Here is a 26,365-nt window from a genome sequence, read left to right as displayed (position 1 = left end):
GACCAACCAGTTTTTTATTTGATCAAACATATAAAGATACAAAAACACACAACTGTCCTTGTTGTGAAAACCTGAGCTCTTGAAATAAAATTATTCAGGCTTTAGAGGCCGTGTAATATTAAGCCAATTTTGGAAATTGCATTGCGTGTGGCAGGTTTTAAATGAAATTCACAATGCAAGTTCAACTTAGTTCAAGTTCACCCATTCATTCGCTTCATTGTCTGTGCAGATGTAAGTTGTAATATACCTTATACAGTACTGTGCAAAAGTCTTAAACACATAAGATGTTTCACAAAAGCATTTGTCTTAAGATGGATATTTATATCTTCAGTTTTAGTGTGTCAAAAGGAAATATAAATGTTAGACTCTCAAACATGACTTTTGCAAATAGAAATGATTAGAATAGAAGAACAGGGAGCCCTGCAACAGATGTCATGACCCCCACAGAGACCCCCACTGGACATCGAGTCAGTCTCAGATTACATAAAGAGACAGAAGCAATTGAGACAGCCGAAATAGACAGAAGAACTGTGATGAATTCTCCAAGAAGCTTGAAACAACCAAGATAAACTGTGTCCAGGTGTAAGTAGGGGAATTGGGGCTGTTAAAGGCAAAAGTGGCCACACCGAATATTGATTTAGCTTTTTTATGTTTACTAGACTTTGTTTGATGTTAACTGATAGATGAAGACTATTTATGTCATTATTTTTGAAGACGTCCTCAATATGCAACATTTTTCACAAGTGCCTCAAACCTTTGCTCAGTGCTGTATGAGCCAAAACATTATGACCACCTGCTTAATATGCTGTCGGTCCTCCGAGTGCCCCCAAACAAGTTCATATTTTGCATTTAAGTTAAAATGATCGTCATGATGCGTATTTTTTGTTTCGTCTTCATTAGCATTGATAAAATAAAAAAACACTTTGTCTGTGTAAGTGGGCAGTTTTTGGTCAGAATAAGCTGCAAAGTCATTCAGACTTTATGTTGAATGTCAAAAGTCTGGCTACATGAGCATTATTGTTCTGTCTCAGGTCACACTCACCAGATGGATAAAGTCAATGATGAGCTGCTAATGTTGATCACCAGCAACAAGGTTAATCCGGCCACGAGGAACTTCAAGGTGGAGCGACAATCTAGCTCCTCCATCCCGCTGTCCTTCGACTCCAGTCCCGACCAGGTCACCACCTGGCTCAATTCCAAGGGCTTCTCAAAACCGTAAGTCTTAATAAAACGTGCGGTTATGTGTGGAGGTTTAATCAGCTTTACTCATGAGACAAAATTGTTTCTAGAAGTTAGTCATATCTGACCAAACCTCCGCTTGGGGATATTCTGGTAAATAAAAAGATATTTATAAATGAACAAAGTAATGTTTTTATTTGATTTAATTCAGGGTTAATGTGTTGGCATTATATTTAGCCTTATATATTATTCACTGTCACTCTCTGTTAGTACGGTGGACCGTCTGGGCATTCTGACAGGTGCTCAGATCTTCTCTCTGAATAAAGATCATCTGAAGGCCGTCTGTGGAGATGAAGGCTCTCGAGTCTACAGTCAGATCACTGTACAGAAAGCACAACTAGAGGTCAGCAACACAAACCAAAATATCAGCTTTAATACATTTTCGAAGCGAAGCAAAAATGCAACACTGGGCAATATGTTTTCCTAGATTTACACAATGGAGACTAGTAATCATAGTTGTTTACTGTACTCATGGTAGACTTAGTCAACTATATGACACAGAGATGGGTGTTTTTTTATTATTTTGATTATACCAGCAAATATACAGTGTCATCAATATCAATAGTCCTTATTAGTTTTAGCCTGTTTAACTCTGCGAGTCCAAAAGGGGGCGCTATGTCAAAAAGTTTACGCTTAAAATGTTCAAGTCTGGCATATGTGGTATCGTTTGAAAGATTAGAATCTGACATTTTCAGAGATAACAATCACTTCTGCATTCATGTTATATAAAATAACAAAATAAGGCCTGAAAACAGTTGTGTCGCAAATCAGCGCCACCTAGAGGTCATGTGGTAGAAATATTAATATAAATGTAAAAGTCTTTCAGATAGCACAACAAATCGTATATCTAACGAAAGCTTTCATTGTCAGGAGTGCGACTGTTCTGTTTATTTTGTTGCCCGAATACCACAGTTTGAAAGATGATATCTCCAAGTCATCAAAAACAAACATCACTGAAAAAACAACCCCGATCACTGCTTCTGTAAGCCCCAAAGAGCCAAACACTTTCAATTTACTTTTTAATTTTGGAATGCCCAATTCCCACTACATACTAGGTCCTCGTGGTGGCGCGGTTACTCACTGTGGACAAGTCTCGGTTGCCTCCGCTTCTGAGGCCGTCAATCCGCACATCTTATCACGTGACTCATTGTGCATGACATCGCAGAGACTCACAGCATGTGGAGGCTCATGCTACTCTCCACGATCCACGCACAACTCACCACACGCCCCATTGAGAGCGAGAACCACTAATCACCACCACAAGGAGGTTGCCCCATGCGACTCTACCTACCCTAGCAACCGGGCCAATTTGGTTGCTCAGGAGACCTGGCTGGAGTCACTCAGCACACCCTGGATTTGAACTCGTGACTCCAGGGGTGGTAGTCAGCATCAATACTCGCTGAGTTACCCAGGCCCCACCTTAGACAGTTTTCTAAACAAATTGCCATTTTTTTATTGTCCAGAACAAAATATGCAGCCAGCAAGACAAGCTTGCTAAACAAGTCATTGAAAACATGTTATCGACTATTGATGATAAAAGGGGAGGATCTCAGCTTTTTAATGACAGTTAGATTGAGCTTCTAGTCCACTCAGAGGCCGAGATATTCAATAAAATTGAAACGGAAAATTAGACCAAATGTCTACTGATGTGGGGGCTAAAATCCACCTACATTTCAGATCCTCATTTTGTGAATGGAAGGTGATAAAGGAGAAATATTTTTTTCTAGTACTTACCTTTTGGCAGTTAGTCCACAGTATGTCTGAACGTTGAGCTTTTAAATTTGAGTGTGAAAAATTGCAGACGGCAGCCCAAAAATGCCCCAGGAAGAGGTTAAACAGTCAAAATTTGCTTCCATTTTGCTTCCTGCTTGTAATAAATTATTTTACACATACTTTTGTTGAATTAGGTTGTGAATTAAAAACTCACGGTCTAACAGTGGTGAATTTTTGACCAGCATAGAAATTTTGCTAAATTTTTCCGAAATTCACCCCAAAACAAAATATGCATAAAAATCATTGGCTGTGACCATGGAAATGTCCTAATATCTTTTCTTTGCCTTCTTTATCTCCATCAGAAGAGTCGAGGAGACTCAGAATTGCAGGAAATCATGAAGAAACGGCAAGAGAAAATCGAATCTTCCGCCAACTGAGTGCGCTCACGAGGATTGTCAGTCCAATATTCACCTGGTAACAGTAACGACTAGACCCTCTGAAAATAATGAACTTAGATGACATGCTGTAGATTCAGCCACGCTGCCGACCAAATGCTGACCTAATCCAATATATTTATACAATTGTATATTTTTTGTTGCCGTTTTTTATTATCAGTGTATGTACGGACCTTACTGTAATTTATCCACAGAAATTATTGCATTTTATTCATGCTGGAAAACTCTTGTAAGCTTATCAACTCTTTTATCGTATGAAAGCAAAGTATGGGTGAATCTCGTCATCTCAGCCAAAAAAAACAAATTTTTTGATGACATTATTTTCATTGCAATTAAGCAATTGTGCGTCATTCCTGTAATATACAATGATTTGACTTGATATATCATATTTGTTTTCAAAGTTCTGAGATTTTGGTGAGAAATGTGCTTAATTGTCATGAAAATGTCACAATGCAAACAAAATTAATGGTTCTAAAAAACTTTAATCAAAATATAATTAAATTGTTTTTCCTTTTGAGGTTTGGGGTGAAATATGATCTGGACGTGTTCTTGACAGGTTCACAAACCTGCAAAACACACAGAATTTGTGTCCATAAGGGGAGAGTGAATGTTGTATAGGGGTTTTGATGCATGTGTCTCTTTCCAAAAGAAATATGTCGCACTGCATATGTAAATAACATGCTTAATCTAGTCTTTACATGCATGTTCTAATGCTGATCATTATCACAAATGAATGACGCGAGAACAGTAAATTTATCTACTGGATTTGTGTGCATCTTTTTTCCTCTTGAAAATGAGTTTTTAATCTGTTTTATAAAGAGCAAACAACAACGGCAAAACAACAAAACATTTTGTAATCTTTATTTTTGTCATGTTTTCCAGTGAAGCTTATAAGCTTGGATGGGCCCTACGGCGGGGCGGGCCCGCGAGACAAAGATGAATTATCAAACTATTACTACAGTCTTGATGAACACAAAATAGGTGTTGTTTGAAAGTTTAGAAGCTCTTCTTTCCAATGCATGTAAGCATTATGACCAAAACTGAACAAGTGCTTTAAAATGGTCCGTTTTTATCATTTATTTAAAAGAAATTGCTCTGCACATTTTATTGTAATCTGTAAAAACATCAGACTGATCAAAAAGCCATGTGTCATATGTTGTTAGAAAGCTCTCGAAGAGTAGAATACAACCAGCCTATTTGTTTACCCACAGACAAAAACACACTTGAGTAATAGCTAAGTATGTCTTTGACACACGTTACATGTAAACATGTGTTGCTAATTTGCTGCGTTTTCGCTTATAACTTTACGAAACAGATCTTAAAATCACAATTATTTAGAGGAGGTGATTATCTTTAAAACGAGATGTAATTGGATGCATAGATCATTAGAGAATCCACACGAAGCACAGTTTGCACACATGCACATAATATGCTATCTGGCTATAAACACGTTAACATTCCTGGATCAAATAACTTAATCGGAAATGATGTAGTATTTTGTCTAGCATCATGGAACACTAAACCAATCGTATTAGGATTCAGATTGCTGCAAACAGACTTGGAAGTCATCCAGATATGGGCAGAGAGGATCGCTCACTGTAATTACATATGGTCACCACTAGATGGCGCCACTTACATGATATAGACTCAATGATGACTCAAATGACACAGAATGATACTCATTCTGTGAAATCTCATTAAAATCATGTCCGAATTCTTTTGAGAGAGAGCAAACCTTTAGTTATTGTTGTATTTGCATGTGTAATTACTTCTTATGTACAAGTTTTGGGTTTATTTGTTTGGATAGGCATTTTGATTGCTTTGTCGTATCAACACAAAATTGATACTCATGTACAGGTGACATGATTGGGAACAAAACAAAAGCAGTTTTTTCGGAGCCACCTTATTTACACCCTGAGATTTCAGAAAAATATGGGGAAAAAAAAGGTAAATTTTTGGCTCAGTTTTTTTTTGTTGTTGTTGTGATTTTTCAGTAGTTTCTTAGGCTGAGAGTCTGAGAATGTATAATCTGTATCACTAAAAAATGTGAAAAGTTTTCTTTACAACAATACCAAACACTTAAACCTCCTAGTTTTCTTTTACATTTACGCATTTGGCAGACGCTTTTATCCAAAGTGACTTACAGAGCCCTTATTACAGGGACAATCCCCCCGGAGCAACCTGGAGTTAAGTGCCTTGCTCAAGGACACAATGGTGGTGGCTGTGGGGATCAAACCAGCAACCTTCTGATTACCAGTTTACCAGTTATGTGGTTTAGACCACTACACCACCACCACTCATTGTTGTTGTTTTTTTGTCGAGTTATACGCCTTTAATTTTGGGTATCCCACAGAAACTGGAAATCTTTAAAAACCTTCAGAGCTTAAAGGGTTAAAATAAGATATATTATCTTGAAGCAATATTAAGATAACATTTTTTGGTTTTTAATTTTTTTAAGCATAGACCTCACTAATTTGTTAAATTCTTACAAATTTTAAATATGGTATGAGAAAAGCTTAATTCGAGACAAATTCTCTGAAAACAAGTCTTCTATCTTGAATTAGGTTTATTGTACTTACCTCTTTGGCAAATTGTATTTTCTTTTTTTAACATACGCCTCACAAATGTCTTTTTAATCAAATTTATGCTTAAAAAATGTCCGGTGTGCTAGACAAAATGTACTTAATTCAAGATACATTCTCTGAAAACAAGTCTTAATGTTAGCAAGTTAATTCATCTTGTTTTATTGATGTATTTTATTGGAAAACATGACAAACAACACTATGGTAATGATGGTCAGTACATTTATGGAGAATAGATATTTGGTTGCACAAAATAGTTAACTTTCACGAGGTTAATCAGAACGGAGATGCTTTTAAAAAAAGAGACTTGGGGCGAGTTCAGCGTTAATGCACAGATTAGATTTAATCAGAAATCCTCTCAAGTAGCGAGAAGTCATTAATATTCACATTAAACCTAAAGTACAATTAGAGGAAAGTTTAGTAGTTTTTGTCAAAAATGTTTGTTTTTTTCCAAAAAAATCATTGTATTGCAAATTTGAGAAATACTCAATTACTACTGACTAAAAGCCAAAAAAATTATACAAAATATTCAGTGTATCTACTGTAGCAACTACACAAATATATAATGCAGCAATTGTAATCCAGTAATCACGTGACTTTCGTGGACCTTCGCATACACGTACATTTAACCAAGCTTTATCAAGAATGATGCACATCTCTGATTACTCCCAAGAAACACATTCAAAGTGCCACAATTGCGCTTCAATCTCAGACTTCAAATAAGGTGCTAACAATCATTTTAGAGAACCGATTGACTCTTTTAGTACGATAATTCCTGATGTCTAGTGAACTAACCAATCACAGCCAGTCTCCTCGAAACGCCTCTGAAATGCTCACTCTGATTGGTGGATAACCTTCTGCTTCTAACTAGAGGAAGATGTTTTAATATGAAAGTGAGATGTTATTTGTGGAGGTAAGCGTCCAGCCAAAGCTCTCCGGATTTCTCCAGTGACCTGCCAAGAGAAGAACGGTTAGTTAGAGTTAGTGGAGAAGCATCTGCCGAATCTTATGCATTTAATTATTCATTTTGACTGTATATGTATCAGTTTGAAATTTCAGGCATGCGTCAATACCTGACAACATCTGCAAAGGCCCGGAACAAGGTCTTCTCCTGGTACTTAACGCCATATTTGTCACATAAAGCACGTACGTGAGGTGCGGCACGCCAGTAATTGTGCCGGGGCATTGTGGGGAAGAGACTGGTGGGAGAAAACAGGCCACAGTTCACAAAATTGCATAGCACAAATACTCACAGAACATCTACACCATTAAGGCCTGTTCACATACAGTAGATCTCAAATAATTGCCATGACGACATGCTAAAATGAAAGCGGGAAAAGTTGCCCTACAATGATGCAACGTTATTTTAGACACAAATTTAAAATTTTTTCTTTCTCTCGCCAACCAATAAGATATAAGGGTCATTGATAAATAAGGTTGTCGAGATGATAAAAATCTAGTTTAAAACACACGTGTCAAGTTCATAGATTTTTGTTTATATATTTGCTTCCATGTTGGTTTCATACATTTAAAAAATTGAATGACTTAATGACTAAATTGATTTTAAAATGTGGTGTAACCACCAAGTATGAGGTATTAAAATACTCACCTTGATCCTTAAATACACATGTATTGTACATCTTAATCATTTAGTAAAAAAAAAAAGATTTCAAACACATTCTTCTATATATATATATATACACACACACACACACACACACACACACACACACACACACACACACACACAGTGGCAGGAATTAGCTGGTTTTCTGCATTAATTGCTCATAAAATGTGATCACACAAGTATAGACAACCCCAATGTGCTTATGCTAACAACACACAAGCAATTATATTTCATATCTTATTAGAACACATCCCGTTAAACATTCATAGTGCTGTGGAAAAAGTAAGTGAACCCCATAGGCTAAAGAAAACAACTAAAGCTAATTAGAGTCAGGAGTTGGCAAACCTGGCATCCAATTAAGGAACGAGACTGGAGGTGTGGGTTTGAGCTACTTTGACATATAAAAAGCACTCAAACATTTTGAGTTTGCTATTCACTAAAAGCATTTTCTGACGTGGACCATGCCTCTCTCAAAAAGATCTCAGAAGACCTACAATCAAGATTTGTCGCTTTGCATAAGGTGGAAAGGGTTACAAAGTTATCTTGAAGAGATTAGATATTCATCTGTCCACAGTTACACAAACTGTCTATAAATGGAGACGATTTAGTACTATAGGTGCTCTCACTAGAAGTGGCCGTGTAGCCAAGATGACTTAAAGGGCACAACGCAGAATGATCAGTGAGGTAAAAACCCAAGAGTGACAGATAAAGACTTGAAGGAGTTAACATCTCTGTTCATGAGTCTACTATACAGAAAACATGAAACAGGCATGGTGTCCATGGCAGGACATCACGAAGGAAGCCGCTGCTGTCCAACAAAATCATTGCGGCACACCTGAAGTTTGACAAAGACCATCTTGACACTCCACAACGCTACTGGGAAAATGTTTGTGGACTGATGAAACAGGTCGAATTGTTTTGGAAGAACATGCAGCACTACGTATAGCATAAAAAGGGCACCGCATACCAACGTGAAAACATCATCCCAATGGTGAAGTACGGTGGAAGGAGCATCATGATTTGGGGCTGCTTTACTGCTTCAGGACCTGGATCGCTTGCCATCATCGAGGGAAAAATGAATTCCCAAGTTTATCAAGATATCCTACAGAATAATGTCAGGGTGGCTGTGCGCCAGCTGAAGTTCAGTAAAAGTTGTGTCATGCAGCAGGACAGTGAATCTAAACATCAAATAAATCCACAACAGAATGACTTTTGGAGTGTCTCATTCAGAGCCCAGACCTTAACCCAATATAGATGCTGTGGAATGACCTCAAGAGAGCCGTTCACACCAGATGTCCTAAAAATATGATTCCTTCTGAACATTGAGCAGGTTTAATCCGCAGCTACCGGAAACACTTGCCTGAGGTTATTGCTGCCAAACGAGGATCGACCAGTTATTAGATTCATGGGTTCACTTACTTTTTCCACAGCACTGTGAATGTTTAATGGGATGTGATCAATAAAGACATGAAAGATTATAATTGTTTGTGTGTTGTTAGCTTAAGCACATCTTGTTTGTCTATACGTGTGACTTTGAAACGGCTAATTCCAAAGGGTTCACATAATTTTTCCTTTATTTTTTGCTTTGCTTTTTTGGAAACATGACAACAGAATGGCAGAATGTGCCTGTGCTTTACATCAACTGACTTTGATTTAGGTGACAAATGTTTTTTTGCTTTACTTACTGGTGCTCGATCTGATAGTTGAGGTGTCCGCTGAACCAGTCGTTAAAGAAGGACGGTTCAATGTTGCAGGTCGCTTCCAGCTGAACGAAAGAAAACAAGTTACTGTAAAGCACACCAGAGCCATTTTTGGGTGAAATATCCCTTTAAGTGTTTGATCAAGGGCACATTGTTCACAGTTCATTGATTGTCCCTTTCAATTACCGGTCCGGACCTTTTTATAAATATTAGTGAGGAAGTACCTGCATATTCAACCAGTCGTGGTGTTTCTCGTAGTCGATGTTCATGGGGATGTGGCTCATCTGGGTCACCCACACAAACCAGTGACTCTCCAAGAACCTGCAGGACAAAGCAAACACAGGAAATATTCAGCTGATGGCTGTCATGTGGACTTTGTCCAAGCAACATCATGGTAATACTATGGCACCTTTTGTAAGTGAGTGAGTATATTTGCATATCAAGTGAATGAGGGGTGGTACAGCGATGTATCAGATGCTATGGCACATGTTCGGAAAAACAAAAAACATGGTATTACCTCCCTTCCACATCACACACACACACACACACACACACACACACACACACACACACACACACACACACACACACACACACAAAGACAAAGATCCCCCATTTAGCCTTAACAGACTGTAGGGGCAAGTGCTGTTAGCGAGCACCTATGAAGGCCGGAACGGTACACAAGGGGGTGGCCAGCACCACACCCGACCACCTTTGTCTCCCCAGTGGCGATGTTTTACACACCGCACCAGGTACTCATTTTAGGCTGAGTCAACCAAGGGGAGGCCCGGGACCGGTTCAGATAATCGTCACTGGTGCTGGCCATGAGCGGGAATCGAACTCGGGTTGCCAGGTTCGCACTAACCGCTACACTACTGCCACACACACACACACACACACACACACACACACACACACACACACACACACACACACACACACACACACACACACACACACACACACACACACACACACACACACACACACACACACACACACACACACACATATGTTGTGTTTCCATGTTTTATGGGGACTTTCCATAGACATAATGGTTTTTATACTGTACAAACTTTATATTCTATCCCCTAAACCTAACCCAACCCCTAAACCTAACCCTCACAGAAAACATTCTGCATTTTTACATTTTCAAAAACATAATTTAGTATGATTTATAAGCTGTTTTCCTCATGGGGACCGACAAAATGTCCCCACAAGGTCAAAAATTTCGGGTTTTACTATCCTTATGGGGACATTTGGTCCCCACAAAGTGATAAATACACGCTCACACACACACACACACACACACACACACACACACACACACACACACACACACACACACGCTCACACACATACATACACACACACACACACACACACACACACACACACACACACACACACACACACACACACACACACACACACAACAGGGTATTAGCATGGTAAATGCCTGAATAAAATATGGTATTACAGCAGTAAATGTCCTAAAAAAACATGGCATTTGCATGGTAAAAGCCCCAAAACCATGCAAAACGTCCAAAAACAAATGGTGTACACAACAACAACAACATGGTTTTACCATGGTAAATACCCCCTCTGCCACTACATGCCCAAAACAACATGTCAGAACAAAACCCCCATAGTATTACAATGGTAAATGCCCAAAAAACATGGTACATATCTGAATATAAACACATGGTATTACCACAGTAATTACCTAAAAACATGGTATTACCTTCCCTCCACACACACACACACACACACACACACACACACACACACACACACACACACACAACATGGTAAATGCCCCCAAAACACTAAACATGTCCAGAAAAAAGCATGGTACATGTCTGAATAAAACATCCATATTACCATGGAAAATGCCCTAAGCAAACATGGTATTACTACAGTAAATACCCCAACCCCCCAACCCACCCACACACACACACACAAACAACATTTCAAATATTTCCAAAAAATAATAATATTACCATGATATCAAGTATATCTGGAAAATAAATTGTATTATCACAGTAAATGTTCTTATAATGTCTCAAAGGATTACATGAAACACAGTACATGTCCAAAAAGTCATGGTAATACTATGGGATTTTTATAAGTGTAAAGATGTTTTTTCCCCAACAAATGAATAAAATGTCCTTGAAATGAAGCGATATATCTGTAATATCACATCTACAATAAAAAAACAATGTAGTAAATGATCTTTTGTACCTGATGGCATTAAACAGCAGCACTGCTCCAAACAACCCATAAAACTGTGTGAAACACAGCAGGTATCGAATGTAATAACTAACACACCACAAAAAGTCCTAAAAAAAGACAAAAGAAAGGAAAAAGTTAGAAAAACATTTACACCCATTATAGAGCCCACACCTCTCATTTCAACGTCACGGCAACCTACCACCCAAAGACCATGTGCGATCATATTTTGAATTATCTGGAATTGGAAATAGACCGGAATAAGGAGAGGTGGTCCGACTGAGAGAGAGAGAGAGAGAGAGAGGCGTTCAACATCAACACAACACATGTACATTTTGACCAATAGCAGCCGCTGTCACATGTACCGACTTACTGAAGAAGAAGTATTTGTGCTGATAATTGTAGGGCAGATTCTTGATCTTTTTAATCCCGTACTGTGATAAAGAAAGAGAGATGAATGTGTCATGTCAGATTAGAGAAAGAGTTTCTTTCTATCTGAATGGTCTGTCATTACCTCCACAGGCTGCACATCTCCCAAAACAAATGCATTGAGCATGTTGACGTCTGGGTCTTTTTTGAACACGTTTGGTTTAGCGTGATGCTGGAAGTGACGATGGTTCCACCAGCCCGCCGACGCGCCCTGTGAACAAACACACAAAAGCATGTTTGAAACATATACCAGTTGAACTGACTACTGAACTACAGTACTGTCATTTACTTGGTGGGTTATTTATATATTAGTAAAGCATCACTCTTACTATTGCTCATATGTGGTATAAACACTGTAACAGTTTCTAGTGGCTGATTGCTGTTAATGCATTGGATATTGCAGAAGAAAGACTGAAGTATATGTTTGTTGGTACCTTCAGGTGTCCGATGACAAATTTGTGCACCAGGTGATTCCATCGAGAGGTTTTAAACACAGAGAGATGACCAAAGTCATGCTGCAACCATCCAGCCTGGGACTAGAGAGAGAATAAAGAAAATAACATCTATTTTCATATTTTTTTATAAATATTTTTAACAGTATAAAATAATTATATATATATATATATAAATGATATGTTCATATTTATTTAGCTCATATATATAGTTCAAAATAATGTACAAATTTTTTGGATAAAAACAATATTATTTTTAAATATATATATATATATAATTAAAATTGTACAAACATAATTTAACTTTTTATAAATATAAATTTGTATTTATATCGTTTGTGTATATAGTTAATATTTTTAATAATAATAATATTTTTTAAATATATATTTTAATATAAATTGGTAAATAATTGATATTATTTTTAACTATGTATATATATTTAAAAAATATATTTGTAATTTAAAAACTTTTATATATATGTACACTGGCAGCCAAAAGTTTGGAATAATGGACAGATTTTGCTCTTATGGAAATAAATGGGTACTTTTATTCACCAAAGTGGCCTTCAACTGATCACAATGTTTGTCAGGACATTAATAACATGAAAAATTACTTTTATAATTTGAACAAAATGTTCAGATCTTCTTAAACTACTTCAAAGAGTTCTCATCAAAAATCCTCCATGTGCAGCAATGACAGATTTGCAGATCTTTTGTCATTCTAGCTGTCAGTTTGTCCAGATACTCAGGTGACCTTTCACCCCACACTTCCTGTAGCACTTGACCTTTCACCCCACACTTCCTGTAGCACTTGACCTTTCACCCCACACTTCCTGTAGCACTTGACCTTTCACCCCACACTTCCTGCAGCACTTGTCATAGATGTGACTGTCCTGTCGGGCACTTCTCACGCACCTTACAGTCTAGCTGATCCCACAGAAGCTCAATGAGGTTCAGATCCATAACACTCTTTTCCAATTATCTGTTGTCCAATGTCTGTGTTTCTGTGTCCTCAAAACAACGATTAACTGACGAGTTTCTAGAGAAAGCTGTTTCTGTTTTTGCCTTTTTTGACCTATTATTGACCTTAAGACATGCCAGTCTATTGCATACTGTGGCAACACAAAGACGATATTAAGCTTCATTTAACGATGCGGAGGGGCGTTCTGTTCTGTACTTTTCCACCACCTTAGTTATCGGTATAGTCAAAATACACTATCTGTTGAATATATACAGTATAGTTAAAAAGTGTGCTGCTCTTTTCATCAGGACTTAATGATAAATGATTATATCAAACCAAAGTGAGTCTGTGATACTGTACCTGTGCGGTGGCCAGTAAAACAGCAACAATGGCAGTGTTCATCCAACCGGTTCCCAGGTACCACACCATCAGCAGAGCAACAGCCTCCAGGAGCAGGATGTGAGCCAGGTGTAAGATGAAAAATAGAGGTTGTGTTTTGAAACAGCCCTCAGCCTCCATACGCTCACGCAGGGCTCGGAAATCCTCCACAAGGGCAGCCTGAGAGAGAGACACATGGGTTTAAATAATGAGCGGTTTGCTTCCACTTTATACCCCTTTCATAGCCCTGAAAACATAACAGATGCTTGTAAGTGTGTTTTTGCTGAGGATCAGGGTCAGGGGTCACACTCACATTTTTCTGCCGGTCTTGACTGGGTTCAGACGCCTCCAGCTCCCCGATTAACAACGGCTTCATGTATTTCCTCACCAGCTGAAGGTCTGGATGAAATGCAGTATACGCCTCCTATCACACAAGATTAAACACACATAAACTCTATTTTATTCTTATCTGAATCTATTACAATCACATTGTTTTTAAACTCTTTCGATGCATCTCATAACCTAGTAAGCTGCCAACCTAGACAGGAATTTTGGGCATCATATCATTGTGCAGGATTTACATAATGCCCAAAAATGCTGTACAATATGCATTATATTAGATATATTCTTCCCAATGCGCTCTAAGTCCTCATGGTGGAGTAGAGCTCAATCCGGGTATCGGAGGACGAATCTTAGTTACTCCGCGTCTGAGACCGGCAATCCGCGCATCTTATCACGTGACTTGTTGAGCGCGTTACCGCTGAGACGTAGCGTGTGTGGAGGCTTCACGCTATTCTCCGCGGCATCCACGCACAACTCACCACACGCCCCACTGAGAGCGAGAGCCACATTATAGCGACCACGAGGAGGTTACCCCATGTGACTCTACCCTCCCTAGCAACCAGACCAACTTGGTTGCTTAGGAGACCTGACTGGAGTCACTCAGCACGCCCTTGATTCAAACTCGCGACTCCAGGTGTGGTAGTCAGCATCAATACTCGCTAAGCTACCCAGACCCCCAATTTGATATTTTCTTTTTTATAACATACAGTATGTTACCTAATGATGCTGTCTAGGTAGGCAGCTCATTCAGTTTGGAGACACAGCCTTTGCATTATGTTATTCTATACAGTCTATATAATATTTATAGTGTTGCATTTTTATACCACAAAACAAAGTCTGTGCCTCAAAACCAAGTAAGTAGTTATGCCATTATTATGTGTCATTGCCCCCAAATAATGTAATAATATGGGCTAAATCTTATATAGACTATATTTCTGCAAAGGTTGCATCTAAAACCTAGTGAACTTCCTACCTAGACAGCATTCTTAAAGGGACAGTTCACCCAAAAGTGAAAATTCTCTCATCATTTACTCACCCTCATGCCATCTCTGAACACAAACAACGATTTTTATACTATTCCAGCTCTGTTGGTCCATACAATGCAAGTGAATGGTGGTCAGAAATTTGAAGCTAAAAAAAAAGAAAGAAAAGCACATAAAGGCATCTTAAAAGTAATCCAAAAGTGATTTAATCCATGTCTTCAGACAAGATATGATAGGTGTGGGTGAGAAACAGATCAATATTTATATCTATATATTTTTTATACCATAAATGTGAAAGTGAAAGTGGAGATTTATAGTAAAACAACACTTCAATATTGATCTGTTTCTCAACCACACCTATCATGTTACTTCTGAAGACATGGATGAAACAACTTGAGTCATATGGATTACTTGTATGCTGCCTTTATGTGCTTTTTTAAGCTTCAAAGTTCTGACCATCATTCACTTGAATTGCATGGACCAACAGAGCTGAGATATTCTTTTGTGTTCTACTGATACACATCTGGAGTAGGATGAGGGAATTTTCATTTTTGGGTGAAATATCCCTTTAAGCATGATGATGCCCAGCGATGCTGTCTAGGTAGGCAGGTCACTAGGGTTTGAGACACAGCCTTTGTTTTGCGGTAGACTGTAAAAGTTATTCCAGATTCGGTGTTTTACCGTCGCATCTTCTCCAGCATAGTGTCCGATGATCCTCAATCCTCCGGGATGTCGTTTCACCCACTGGCTCACATTATAAACCTTCCTGTCCACCACGATCCACTGATCGCCGTTCTTCGTGTGTTTCTGCACCTCCTCCCAGGTGTAAGTGCCGAACCTCCGATCGGTACCGGAGATTTGCTCCGTCTGCTGTCCTCCGCCGCCCATCACGGATCAAACTCTGGCTGCAAGCGTTTATTCCACTGCAAGACCTTTAATAACACCACACCTTAAAATAACAATAAAATAACAATTCTCAATATTTAATATAAATTCACATATTTTAGAAAAGTTGCAACTATGTAATTCAATTTTCATTCCTGCCCTTAAATATAGTCTTTCAAATATATTTAACTATAAAACTGTGCAATCATGATAGATAAAGATGCATACTATAGGCCTAATAATTTAAATTACATTTAGATAAATATAATAAATCAACCAGATTACAGTAGACTATTTTCATGCTCAAGCAATCTTTGTCTAGGAATGAGACAATGCACGCTTACGTAATCTCATTAATTATGCACAAGAAACCCGTATGAACTCGGCTCGTGCTGAAGTACACCTACTGAAAGATATTTCCTTATTTTGCATTTGTCACATCAGTCATCAGTTTTTACTTTGCATGACAAAATAACATGCATACAGGGATGCAGGCCCTAGTTTGCTTCTTTTTTTACATTCCAAATGAACAATAGTCGAGTAATACAATTAAATATTCGACAAAACTTTACATAAAATCAGATATATTTTTACTATTTAATTAAAATAACTTTAGTGATGTCAATACGCATCCTTTGTGTCACATTAGGCTATTATTAAGTAGAATACAAAGTGCACCTAGTTTGATGTTAAATAATTCACTCACCCTCTCGGCAGGTGTTTTAATCACACATACATTCAGTTTGTGTGAGATGAGAAAGAGAAGCTGAAAACAGGCGCAAACTGTCTTATACAGTCTCTCTTCATCACTTGTACTGCTGCTGAATTCCGAACAGATCATTCGAGCGCCACCGGCCAATCAGAGTGAACTCCGCGTCACTCTCAGGAACGACCAGCCAATGGGAAGCGAGAACGAAGTTTGGTGGGCGGGGCATAGATGGAGTTACTCTAGTTCGAGCCGGCAAACCACAATCAGGCTGTTACATATTTACGGGAAACAATAATGCTACGATATAATAAAATGCAACAATTAAGTATGAATTATTTTTAAAGTGACAATATAGGTTATATTTAACAAGTAAAAAGTACTCACATTAAATATTGCTAAAAGTGTTTTTGTATTAAATATGAGTCATAATTGACTGGGAAAATCTGCAAAAAAAAAAAAAAAAAAAAAAACAGTAATGCATTCACTTTTTCAGTAAAATAGTTACATTTGTTTTTAAAAATGTGTAAGTAAATAATATAGCCTACCTTATAATTTATGGTGACACCCCAAGTCCTGATACACGACACCATGAATTCTCAGTACACATTTCCAGCAATATTATGCAAAATTTCACAGGAAAAGAATCTGTTACTAGTTTATTTTTAATCAAAACATTTAAAAGTTCAGAAGGGAATCACTAGGCTGCTGACTTGACTGATAAACAACATATAAGATAAAGAAAAATACGAACTTTGGACTTTTCTTTGCAAAGAAAACTCAACAGAGATTTTGGATTTGAGATTATTTCTATAGCTGCTTTTTTGTCATCCGTATAATTACAATACACTATAATGTGTATTGTAATTTTTTTTTCTTTCTCTGATAAAGCTCATAATTGCAAATGATAAGACAATTAGATGCTCATAAATGTAGATGAAGGTACAAAGATAAAGCACATTATTTATTGTAGCTGGATCATTAATTCACAGTTTATTAAATGTGGAAAATTAGCAAAAATTAAAACTAGCTATACTTTAAAATATAATAATGATCTGGGAAATTCAAAATAATAAACATGTGCTCTTACTCATACTGTTGTAGCTTTTAAAATAATAATTTAGGACACAGTCATATAGCTCGCATTTGAACAGAAATAATAATAAAAAATAATGAATTCATTAACATTTTCAATAAACATGTCATCCTGACCTGAAACAGATTTCATAAAGACTCTGGCCTTCATCAGAGATGTGTAATGATCTGAAAACATTATACATCTTATCTATTTGGCTTATGAATATTAAATAGATCATAAATGTTTTGCTAAACAGCAGAAAAGCGGGAATAACCGGAAACTAATCATGATGTTTAGGGAGGCAAATCTTTTTTTTTTATTATTATTATTTATTTTTTTTTTTTTGGGATATTCAGTTAGTGCTACTGGATGAGCGTTGCGTCACTCAATTAATATTCATGAGCAAGCCTATTATTTGACGGTTGGTATCCCTGAAAGAACGTGATATGGACTGAAAGTAAACTACATTTTGGCTTCTAAAACCTCACGAAAGTTAACCCAGTGAAGTCTTCAGTCCTTTTGACTAATAAATCAGTAAATACCCAGATGTCTGCGCCTGTCTACTCACACGTGATCAACGGGTCTATGACGTCAACTGGCCGCTAGATGGGGCGTTTTGCTGTGACACCGTGGAACACAAACACTGAACTTTGATGCATCACACAAACTGCAGAGTTTGCAATACTTATCAGCGCGTGAAGATCTTACAGATATGTACTTAGTATTTTAAGAGGTTAAAGCATTTATAATATTTTTTATTTATCAATAAACATTATATAACCCAGATGAACAGAAAATTATTACATAATAATAATAATAACAATCATCATCATCACTATTCTCTGCATGTTGGTCCATAATGTTTTTAATGGTAATTTCAGAGCAGAACAGCTAAGAGTGGATAAATGTGGCCTACACCTTTAAATTATATATTTTTTATGAATTAATGTAATCTTTTTTTTTTTTTAAGTTTGTTAAAAAAAACATTCACTTGATTTGCTAACTCCAACAACTGTTTTTACTACAGTATTTCTACACTATATTATTTTATTGTCTTTTAAATTACACTACATTTGCAATCTCTTTATTTCAGATGTTTCTTTTTGCACTTTTTCACATTCATCCATTAAAAATAAAAATCGCATATCAAATTATTTTACACATTTGATCTCCCTTTATTATTTCTATCAGGTATACCATACATAAATGTGATATGTGGCCATACATGAATATGTATAAAAGTACATATATTTACATATTTAACATATATTTACATAATACATTTTCACAAGTATTTGAAAAAAAAAGTTTCAGGACAATTATTGAAGTATTCTGAAATATGCCAGTTTTTATATTAGTGAAAATCATATATGAACATACAGTATATATAAAATATATGTTTTAATATATTGCCATGCATCACATTTTTTAATGAGGAATAATTTAAGTTTATTTATATTTAATTCAATTGATACGCAAATTAAATAATTAATATTTAATATATTTATTGAAAAAACATAATTAAAAAATGAAAGTACATATATTTACATATTAAACATACATTTACATATTCAAATTCCAAAAGTATTTGAAATAAAATCTATGTTACACAGTCAATTTATATCTATTTTGAAATATGCCACTTTTTATATGAGTGAAAATCATATATGAACATGTGCTTTGAATATATTGCCATGCATCATATTTTTAATGAGGAATTATTTAAGTATATTCATATTTAATACATTGATACACATATTAAATAATTCATAGTTCATATATTTATTGATACAACAATTTAATGACGTTTTTCATGTAAAAAAAAAAATTTAAGTACCTATATTTACATATTTAACATATATTTATATATTCAACTTTCACAAGTATTTGAAAAATATTATGTTACATGGCCATTATTGAAGTATTCTGAAATATATCACTTTTTAATATTAGTGAAAATCATATATAAAATATAGTACATTTAAAATTATAATTGATATTTAATATACTTATTGAAACAACATCATTTAAATATATATATTTTTTTCCACTGCAAAAGAAGAACTTGGTATTTTGGAACTTGACCCCCCCTCTCTCTCTCTCTCTCTCTCTCTCTCTCTCTCTCTCTCTCTCTCTCTCTCTCTCTCTCTCTCTCTCTCTCTCCCAGACCACGTGATAAGAGTGTGCAACTCTAATGTCCTGTTTCGGTTACTAGGGAGGAGAGACGGTCCATGGCAACGATTCACTCAAACTCCAACCGAGCACGAGAGAGAAACGCGAGACGAGGTTTGATCGCACAACGGTGGAAAAAACGAGATACGAGTCAAGAAACCGAACCGAACACTGCTGGAAACTTTAAACAGATGTATCTGAGGCTTTTCCCCGCCTGATTGAGGACTGCGCGTTTCATGCAAGCCGGAGTTATGACAGTTTGACATCATCGGTTCGGTTCACATTGCCGCCGGCCAGGTCACTGCGAGAGAGTATGCGACCGGGATTCACAGACCGCGCGGGCGGGACAAGCGCTTCGTGTGTCCGCAGAAAGACGCCCAACACCAGCGTTCACACATTGGGACCACAGGCTGTTTCTGAAACGCTCCGGGAAAGTTTGTGACTGTGATACGAGTCCCCAAAGGCTTTACAAAAATAATATACTTAAATTATTAACTATTAAGAGGGAAGCAAATTATATTGGAAGCTATTCAGACAACCATTTTTTTTACTTCTAGTCTAGATTACTAAGAATTAAGATTTATTCCTGTAATAATTCTAACTATTTCTACAAATACTATTACTTATATTACTATTATTATTACAACCTGTTCCAAAGCTTGTAATTTTTAAAAGATATTCTGAACCATTTCAGTTGAATTAAGCTAAAGTCTCACAATGCCTCTTTGCTGGCATCACCACCATATTTGCTGACATTGGACCTTGTATTGGAACTGAAAAGAAGCTGTCTCGTAGTCAGAGCACCATGTGTTGCTATACTGGCTCTGTTACAGCCGGGTCAATCTTACAGAGTGAAACTGACACGGGGAGAGAAGGCCAACCCCACAGAACGCCTTACCGTCTGACCCCGTCCTGAAACACACACTCTTGGTGCAAGCGGCGGGCTAGGCGGTGGAGGGTATGGGCAACTCGTCTCGAAAAGAGGGAGAAGAAGAAGGCGGCGAGGAAAAGGAAAACGAAAAGGGAGATGAGGAGGAAGTAGCCGAGACAGAGGAGGAAGAAGAGGTGGTCGTTGAGGATGAAGAGCTGCCGCTCGGAGTTGACGAACTCTTGGCAAGTGGAGACCCGGTGTTGGACTTGAGTTACTACAAGTTCCGCCGGCTTCCTCGTCAAGTCCTGGATCTGCATCATCTGGAGAAGCTCTACCTATGTGGAAACCGCCTTCGGGACGTCCCCAAACGTATCGTGCAGCTGCAGGGATTGCGTACCCTGGCACTCGATTTCAACAAGCTTTGTGACCTCCCGTTGTCGGTGTGCAAGCTGACCAATATCACCTGTCTCTACCTGGGCAGCAACCGGTTGATGGGTTTGCCTCCAGAAATTAGTAACCTTCATAGCTTACGCTGCCTTTGGGTTGAGAGCAACTACTTCCATCGATTCCCCAAGCAGTTATATGACCTTCCCCGTCTACGCTCATTGCAAATTGGGGACAACCGTCTACGCACCCTGCCTTCGGACTTATGGCGCATGGAGTCCCTGCGAGGACTCTGGCTCTACGGAAACCGCTTCCAGGAGTTTCCACGTGTTCTCCTCAAGATGGAGCAACTTGAGATCCTGGATTTGGACCGTAATCGGATATCAGATTTCCCCAACTTGCATCATCTTCCGGCGCTGCAGCTCTTCTCCTACGACCACAACCCTGTCAAGGAGCCGCCACGTGTTGGGAAGGAGGTGTTTCTTGTTGGCGAAGGCGCTGAGGAGGTCCTGCAGACTAGAGAAAGAAGGAAAGAGGCGAAAGAGCGTGCGGAGAAGGAAGCGGAGGAGGCGGCAGCCGCGGCTGAAGCAGCGGCTAACCCCGTTATTCACGGAATACTCAAGAAACTTCGAATGAGCTCCGCTCTTAACCTGGCAGCCGCCAAGGAGAAAGCAACAAACGGTGGAGTTCCATCATCAGCCACAGAGGGCGATGAAGATGAACCACAAAGTAAAGATGAAGAGGTGGATTCTGAGAGACAAGGTGTGGAGCTTGATGAGGCAGAGCTTGAGTATGAGGATGAGGATCTAGGGTATGAAAGGGAGGAGCTAATATATGAGGGGGAAGACTATGAAGGGTACGGAGGGGCGGGATTGGAGTATGAAAGAGCGGAAATGGACTATGAATATGAAGGGGAGGAGCTGGAGGAAAATGCGCAAGGGGGAGGAGCTTGATATTTGCACGCCTTCAATGGATTATTACAGTTTACTGTTTAGCAATCTGGACTGTTAGCGCAAAGGTTGCAGGTTCAACCCCAAGTTGAGATGAACTGGAGAGTGGCACTTAAAAGAATAGTTCACCCAGTTTTTTTGCACTAAATTCAACACAATGTGACAAGTTTTGCCTCTAAATTTGGATGCTATGCATTTGAACGACTGTTTATTAGTAATATAACTTCTCAAATACTCATTAAGTCTGTAAGTTCTGAAATGGCATCACTCAAATCCCACAAATGAAAGATGAAGTGTGTAATTTCTACACCGCAAGCCACACCAAGTGAAATTGCAATCTGTTCGTTTGAGTGGGCCGACTGGGACAATCTGTTTTTCCCAACGATGGCAAACGAGGGAAATGTTTGAAAATCATTTGAAACAGTAAATATTATTGCAATTTTTTGGGTGCCACTTGTGAGGTAGAAATGATAAATTTCACCTTTAAATTTTGAGTTTGCTACAAAAATATGCAGCAGTTTTTGCTTCACAGAAGCCAGTGTGGCTATTATTAGAAAGCACTTATTGTTGGATAGACCCGGCTGTGATCCTCAAACACAGGGCTTTCTTCAGTAATTGCGGGGTTTAACGATTTAAGAATTCTCATTCTGAACAATCAACTGTGAAGACCTGTGAAACTGCACAACTTTGATGGATCAAAACTTTGTTACTGTGTGCCGTGTACTTCTATTTAAGAGCAGGGCTCTGACTTTTTTGTTTTTAAGCGTGTGTGTGTGTGTGTGTGTGTGTGTGTAACTCTACCCCTAAATTGGGTGTACTGTTTATCAGAAACTTGATACTGCAATTGCATCCATGTGTTTTGGTGAAACTAAATATTCTATTATTAAATAAGCAATGAGTTTGACAAACATGTTTCAATGATTCATGTCTTGTGAGAAGATTTGATACTGGCTTTGACAAAAGCTGAGCGATATAGCTAAAACAGTTACATTTCAATATTTTCCAGCCTTTCGAGAATATTCAATATAAACTGTAACTTGATATTTATGTATTTGTATTGAAATGGTTTGAAGGGGGATTTTGTTCAATCCGAGGAACCATCATTTTAACCAGACAGTTATTTTTGGTTAAAATCATGGTTCCTTGGATTGAACAAAATCACACTTTAAACCATTTCAATACAAATACTGTACATACACAGAGAGATATAAATATATATTTAATATGAAATTATTTAACTGTTATGAACAACTAAAACCATGTCCTCATTTGTTCATTCCTTCCTTCCAATATTAAAATTCCATTTAACTACTTTCTAATTCCAGTGAAATATGCCAGCTCTCTTACACTAGTCAAGAAGTGTTTTCATTGCCCTCTCCTTTTTCTTATTCTTCCTTCATCCATCATTGTGCTGTTTAAACTCTCTCTCCATCTTCTGTCAGCTCTCATCTCTCCCCGAAAGAGTCTCAAATCCCATCTGTTAAAATATTTACGTAACGTTACGAGCCTGTCATTAATGCTAGGAAGAATCTGAAATGAGCGATTTGGCAAAACCTGTGACAGGAAGTGGAGAGAAGTGTGTCTCCGCCCCAATGTCCATGCCAGAGTCAACACAACCCATTGAACGCAAACACACATGCAAATGTGCACGGCTCAGGTGTCTTTCAACTAGCCAAGTCTCAATTTCCCAAAATATTCCTTTATTCACATCTGCAAACTCTTGAGTTATCTTGCCTTGCTGAAACTGTGTATTACACGTGAGCCATCTAAATAACATACTTGGCTAATTATTGACCAGTTTTCAAATACTTGTTAGCAAATACAGTTAGTTCAGGTCCAGTATTTGGAAAGGACAAACAGTCTATCAGTCATCCAGCTAGGAATGCCCAAGCAAACTTGCCAGAATACCCTAGTAACCACCTAGCAAAACCCTAGCAACCAGCCTTATTGACTGTCTGACTGTAAAGCTCAAAACGTATTTACTTATGTAAGCATACGGTCCATTTGAACATGCTTAAAGGAATATTCTGTGTTCATGTTTTAACAGAAGAATTATTGTAAGTGTTTTTATAAAATTAAAAGCTTCACATTTCTGCATTTAAACCCTCCAAAAATGGTCCCATTCACTTCCATTGTAAAGGCCCGTGTAACCTCGATTTTTGCTTTTTTTTTTAAAGAAAACGAGAGATGAGTCGAAATTCATTTTTGTGGTAATCAATGTTATGCCACAAATGCTGTCGATTGAGCTTAACTAGCATGGAACCCAGAATATTCATTTAACGTGCGTTCTTGTGCTACTGTGGCGGTAACAAACCTCAGTACTCAAGGGGGCAATAGAGCTACCTTCAAATTCATAATCAATGTATGCATCTGGCCGGTCCATGTGTTTAAATGGTTTAAATGTTGCAAAGGTTTCAGGAACGTTTTTGCAGCTTAGTTAAATAAACAGTCGTTTTGAACTGGGCAGTGAGTTTTGAGTTCTGAAAGCTCAAGTGGTGGTGGGGTAGTGGGCTAAAGCGCTAAACTGTTAAGCAGAAGGTTGTCGGTTCGATCCCAACAGCCACCACCATTGTGTCCTTGAGCAAGACACTTAACTCCAGGTTGCTCTGGGGGATTATCCCTGTAATAAGTGCACTGTACGTCGCTTTGGATAAAAGCATCTGCCAAATGCGTAAATGTAAATGAAAGCTACAGTAATCTATGTTTACATTGTACCATCAACTCTTTTCTTTCTAAAAGATCCAAGAAAATGTAGATTTCTCATTATACAGTAAGTCTGCTGCTGGGAGAGATTTTGGCATAGCCGTCAGTCCTGGATTCTTAGGCGCCAAGTGTCGAGTATCTGTGGTGTGGCTGAGCATTCTGACATAGTCCAGGCCTGGTGAGGAGAACATAGACTCTGTCCTTAATCATTTAGAGTGCTTACTTCTAGTTTACACGAGCGCCATTCTCTCAAGGTCAGCCACATTGCAAGCTAGCACAAAGCCGTGAATGAGTAGTGGATTGAGTCTGCACTGCTCAAAACTTCATACTTTTCTTTAAGACTGCATTATATCAAAAATAGTGTTTCGCATCTTTTAGTGCACCATGACAAAATTCACTTCTAGCATATATCGGCGTTTCATCATCATCCAACACTTTTAACACGTGGACTTCTAGAAACTAAACTCTCGTTAAAATATTTTTGACACTCTCTCAAGTTTATTTATTTTATTGGTAACACTTTACAATAAGGTTCTATTAGTTGACGTTAGTTAATGCATTAGGTATCACTAAAAAAACAAGTAACAATATATTATTTACATCATTTATTAACCTTTGTTAATGTAGGTTAATAAAATACTTTTGTTCATTGTTATTGCATGTGAGTTCATAATGCCATTAAAGGTGCTATAAGCGATTTGTTAATTTGTTCCTACTGCCTGAAAGATATCACTGAAATAAGTGTCGTGAGATATCTCACCGGTCTCGGTGACAGCCCTAGACTCTGTAAACAGCAAACAAAAATGTGTCCACAGGACGCGGTCTCTGACACTTTCAACCTGTCAATCATTTTGCGTGTTCTCATAGTATTGTAGTTGCAGCGAATTATTGAGGATTACTGCCATTTTTATGCCATGTTGTTCATAACAGTTGTCGGTTGAGGGCGCTATTTTGCTGCTGTTGTTTTTCTGTCTCAATAAAGCTCATTTGGTATCTTTGATGTGCGGGTTTTGGAAAGAGGGGTGTGGCTAATCCAGCGGCTCAGTCTTGTGGAAGTAGAACAGCTAAAATCGCTTAAAGCACCTTTAACTAATGTCAACTAATACAGCTTTTGATTTAAAACATGTATAACAATAGCAATATTCGCTGAGCTACCCAGGCCCCAATAATTTGTATTTATATAATAGATTTTCAAAGTTTAATATTGAACAGTAAAATCTATACATAAAAGGCATTTGAAAAGTATAAAAAATAAATAATGAAGGTCTTCAGGTCAGTTTAAATGTGACGTCCGGATCACAAAAATAAAAAAGTTGAAATCAAGTTGCAAGTTTAACATGCAATTAATATCAACAAAGGACAGAAAACTATGCTTGTCAAGCAATTTCATGGGGTTTTTAAAGCCACTCACAGTAATATGTTTCTCACTGCCAGTTCTTAACAGAAGTGATCTGGTGTCTGAAATATCATCCAAGTCATTGTGAGAGGAGATCACGATCCAGTGCTTATGATTTTGCTCATGA

General features: G+C 37.8%; 3 protein-coding genes across 5 annotated transcripts in view; 2 read left to right on the top strand and 1 right to left on the bottom strand.

The window, feature by feature from the left end:
- Window positions 1–4,257, top strand: part of eps8l2 (EPS8 like 2) — a 52,389-nt gene extending 48,132 nt beyond the window's left edge. For both annotated transcript variants that reach the window (XM_052119433.1, XM_052119434.1), the window contains 3 exons: window positions 1,032–1,215; window positions 1,450–1,582; window positions 3,315–4,257. In XM_052119433.1, coding sequence (XP_051975393.1) covers window positions 1,032–1,215; window positions 1,450–1,582; window positions 3,315–3,389 — 392 coding nt within the window. In that variant the 3' untranslated portion in view covers window positions 3,390–4,257. The remainder of the gene's footprint in view (window positions 1–1,031; window positions 1,216–1,449; window positions 1,583–3,314) is intronic.
- Window positions 4,258–6,306: 2,049 nt separating this feature from the next.
- On the bottom strand, window positions 6,307–16,828 carry fads2 (fatty acid desaturase 2). 2 transcript variants are annotated; one of them, XM_052119435.1, is made up of 13 exons: window positions 16,685–16,828; window positions 15,775–16,042; window positions 14,082–14,192; window positions 13,751–13,948; window positions 12,412–12,513; window positions 12,063–12,188; window positions 11,922–11,982; window positions 11,751–11,827; window positions 11,561–11,658; window positions 9,541–9,637; window positions 9,302–9,381; window positions 7,063–7,188; window positions 6,307–6,942 (listed from the first exon to the last, which is right to left on the bottom strand). In XM_052119435.1, the coding sequence occupies exons 2-13, from the start codon at window positions 15,979–15,981 to the stop codon at window positions 6,891–6,893; spliced, it is 1,335 nt and encodes a 444-aa protein (XP_051975395.1). In that variant the 5' UTR covers window positions 15,982–16,042; window positions 16,685–16,828; the 3' UTR covers window positions 6,307–6,890. The 2 variants fall into 2 exon arrangements, with proteins under 2 accessions (XP_051975395.1, XP_051975396.1); XM_052119436.1 differs by having other exon boundaries at window positions 15,775–16,025; window positions 16,685–16,825.
- Window positions 16,829–19,822: 2,994 nt separating this feature from the next.
- On the top strand, window positions 19,823–23,864 carry LOC127638480 (leucine-rich repeat-containing protein 10B). Its single transcript, XM_052120026.1, has one exon. The coding sequence runs from the start codon at window positions 20,895–20,897 to the stop codon at window positions 22,140–22,142; it is 1,248 nt and encodes a 415-aa protein (XP_051975986.1). The 5' UTR covers window positions 19,823–20,894; the 3' UTR covers window positions 22,143–23,864.
- The last annotated feature ends 2,501 nt before the right edge of the window (window positions 23,865–26,365 follow it).

Source organism: Xyrauchen texanus, chromosome 46 (genome assembly GCF_025860055.1).
Source record: "Xyrauchen texanus isolate HMW12.3.18 chromosome 46, RBS_HiC_50CHRs, whole genome shotgun sequence".
Taxonomy (NCBI): domain Eukaryota; kingdom Metazoa; phylum Chordata; class Actinopteri; order Cypriniformes; family Catostomidae; genus Xyrauchen; species Xyrauchen texanus.
The sequence above is the reverse complement of the archived record's forward strand: the minus strand, read 5'-3'. Positions and strand labels throughout refer to the sequence as shown.

Excerpts from the sequence above, each read along its gene's own strand:
- LOC127638480 (XM_052120026.1), top strand. The coding sequence starts at position 20,895 with ATGGGCAACTCGTCTCGAAAAGAGGGAGAAGAAGAAGGCGGCGAGGAA.
- fads2 (XM_052119435.1), bottom strand. The coding sequence starts at position 15,981 with ATGGGCGGCGGAGGACAGCAGACGGAGCAAATCTCCGGTACCGATCGG. Across the intron at positions 14,193-15,774 it reads ATGCTGGAGAAGATGCGACG|GAGGCGTATACTGCATTTCA; the intron begins GTAAAACACCGA and ends CTTGTGTGATAG. Across the intron at positions 6,943-7,062 it reads GCCTTTGCAGATGTTGTCAG|GTCACTGGAGAAATCCGGAG; the intron begins GTATTGACGCAT and ends TTCTCTTGGCAG.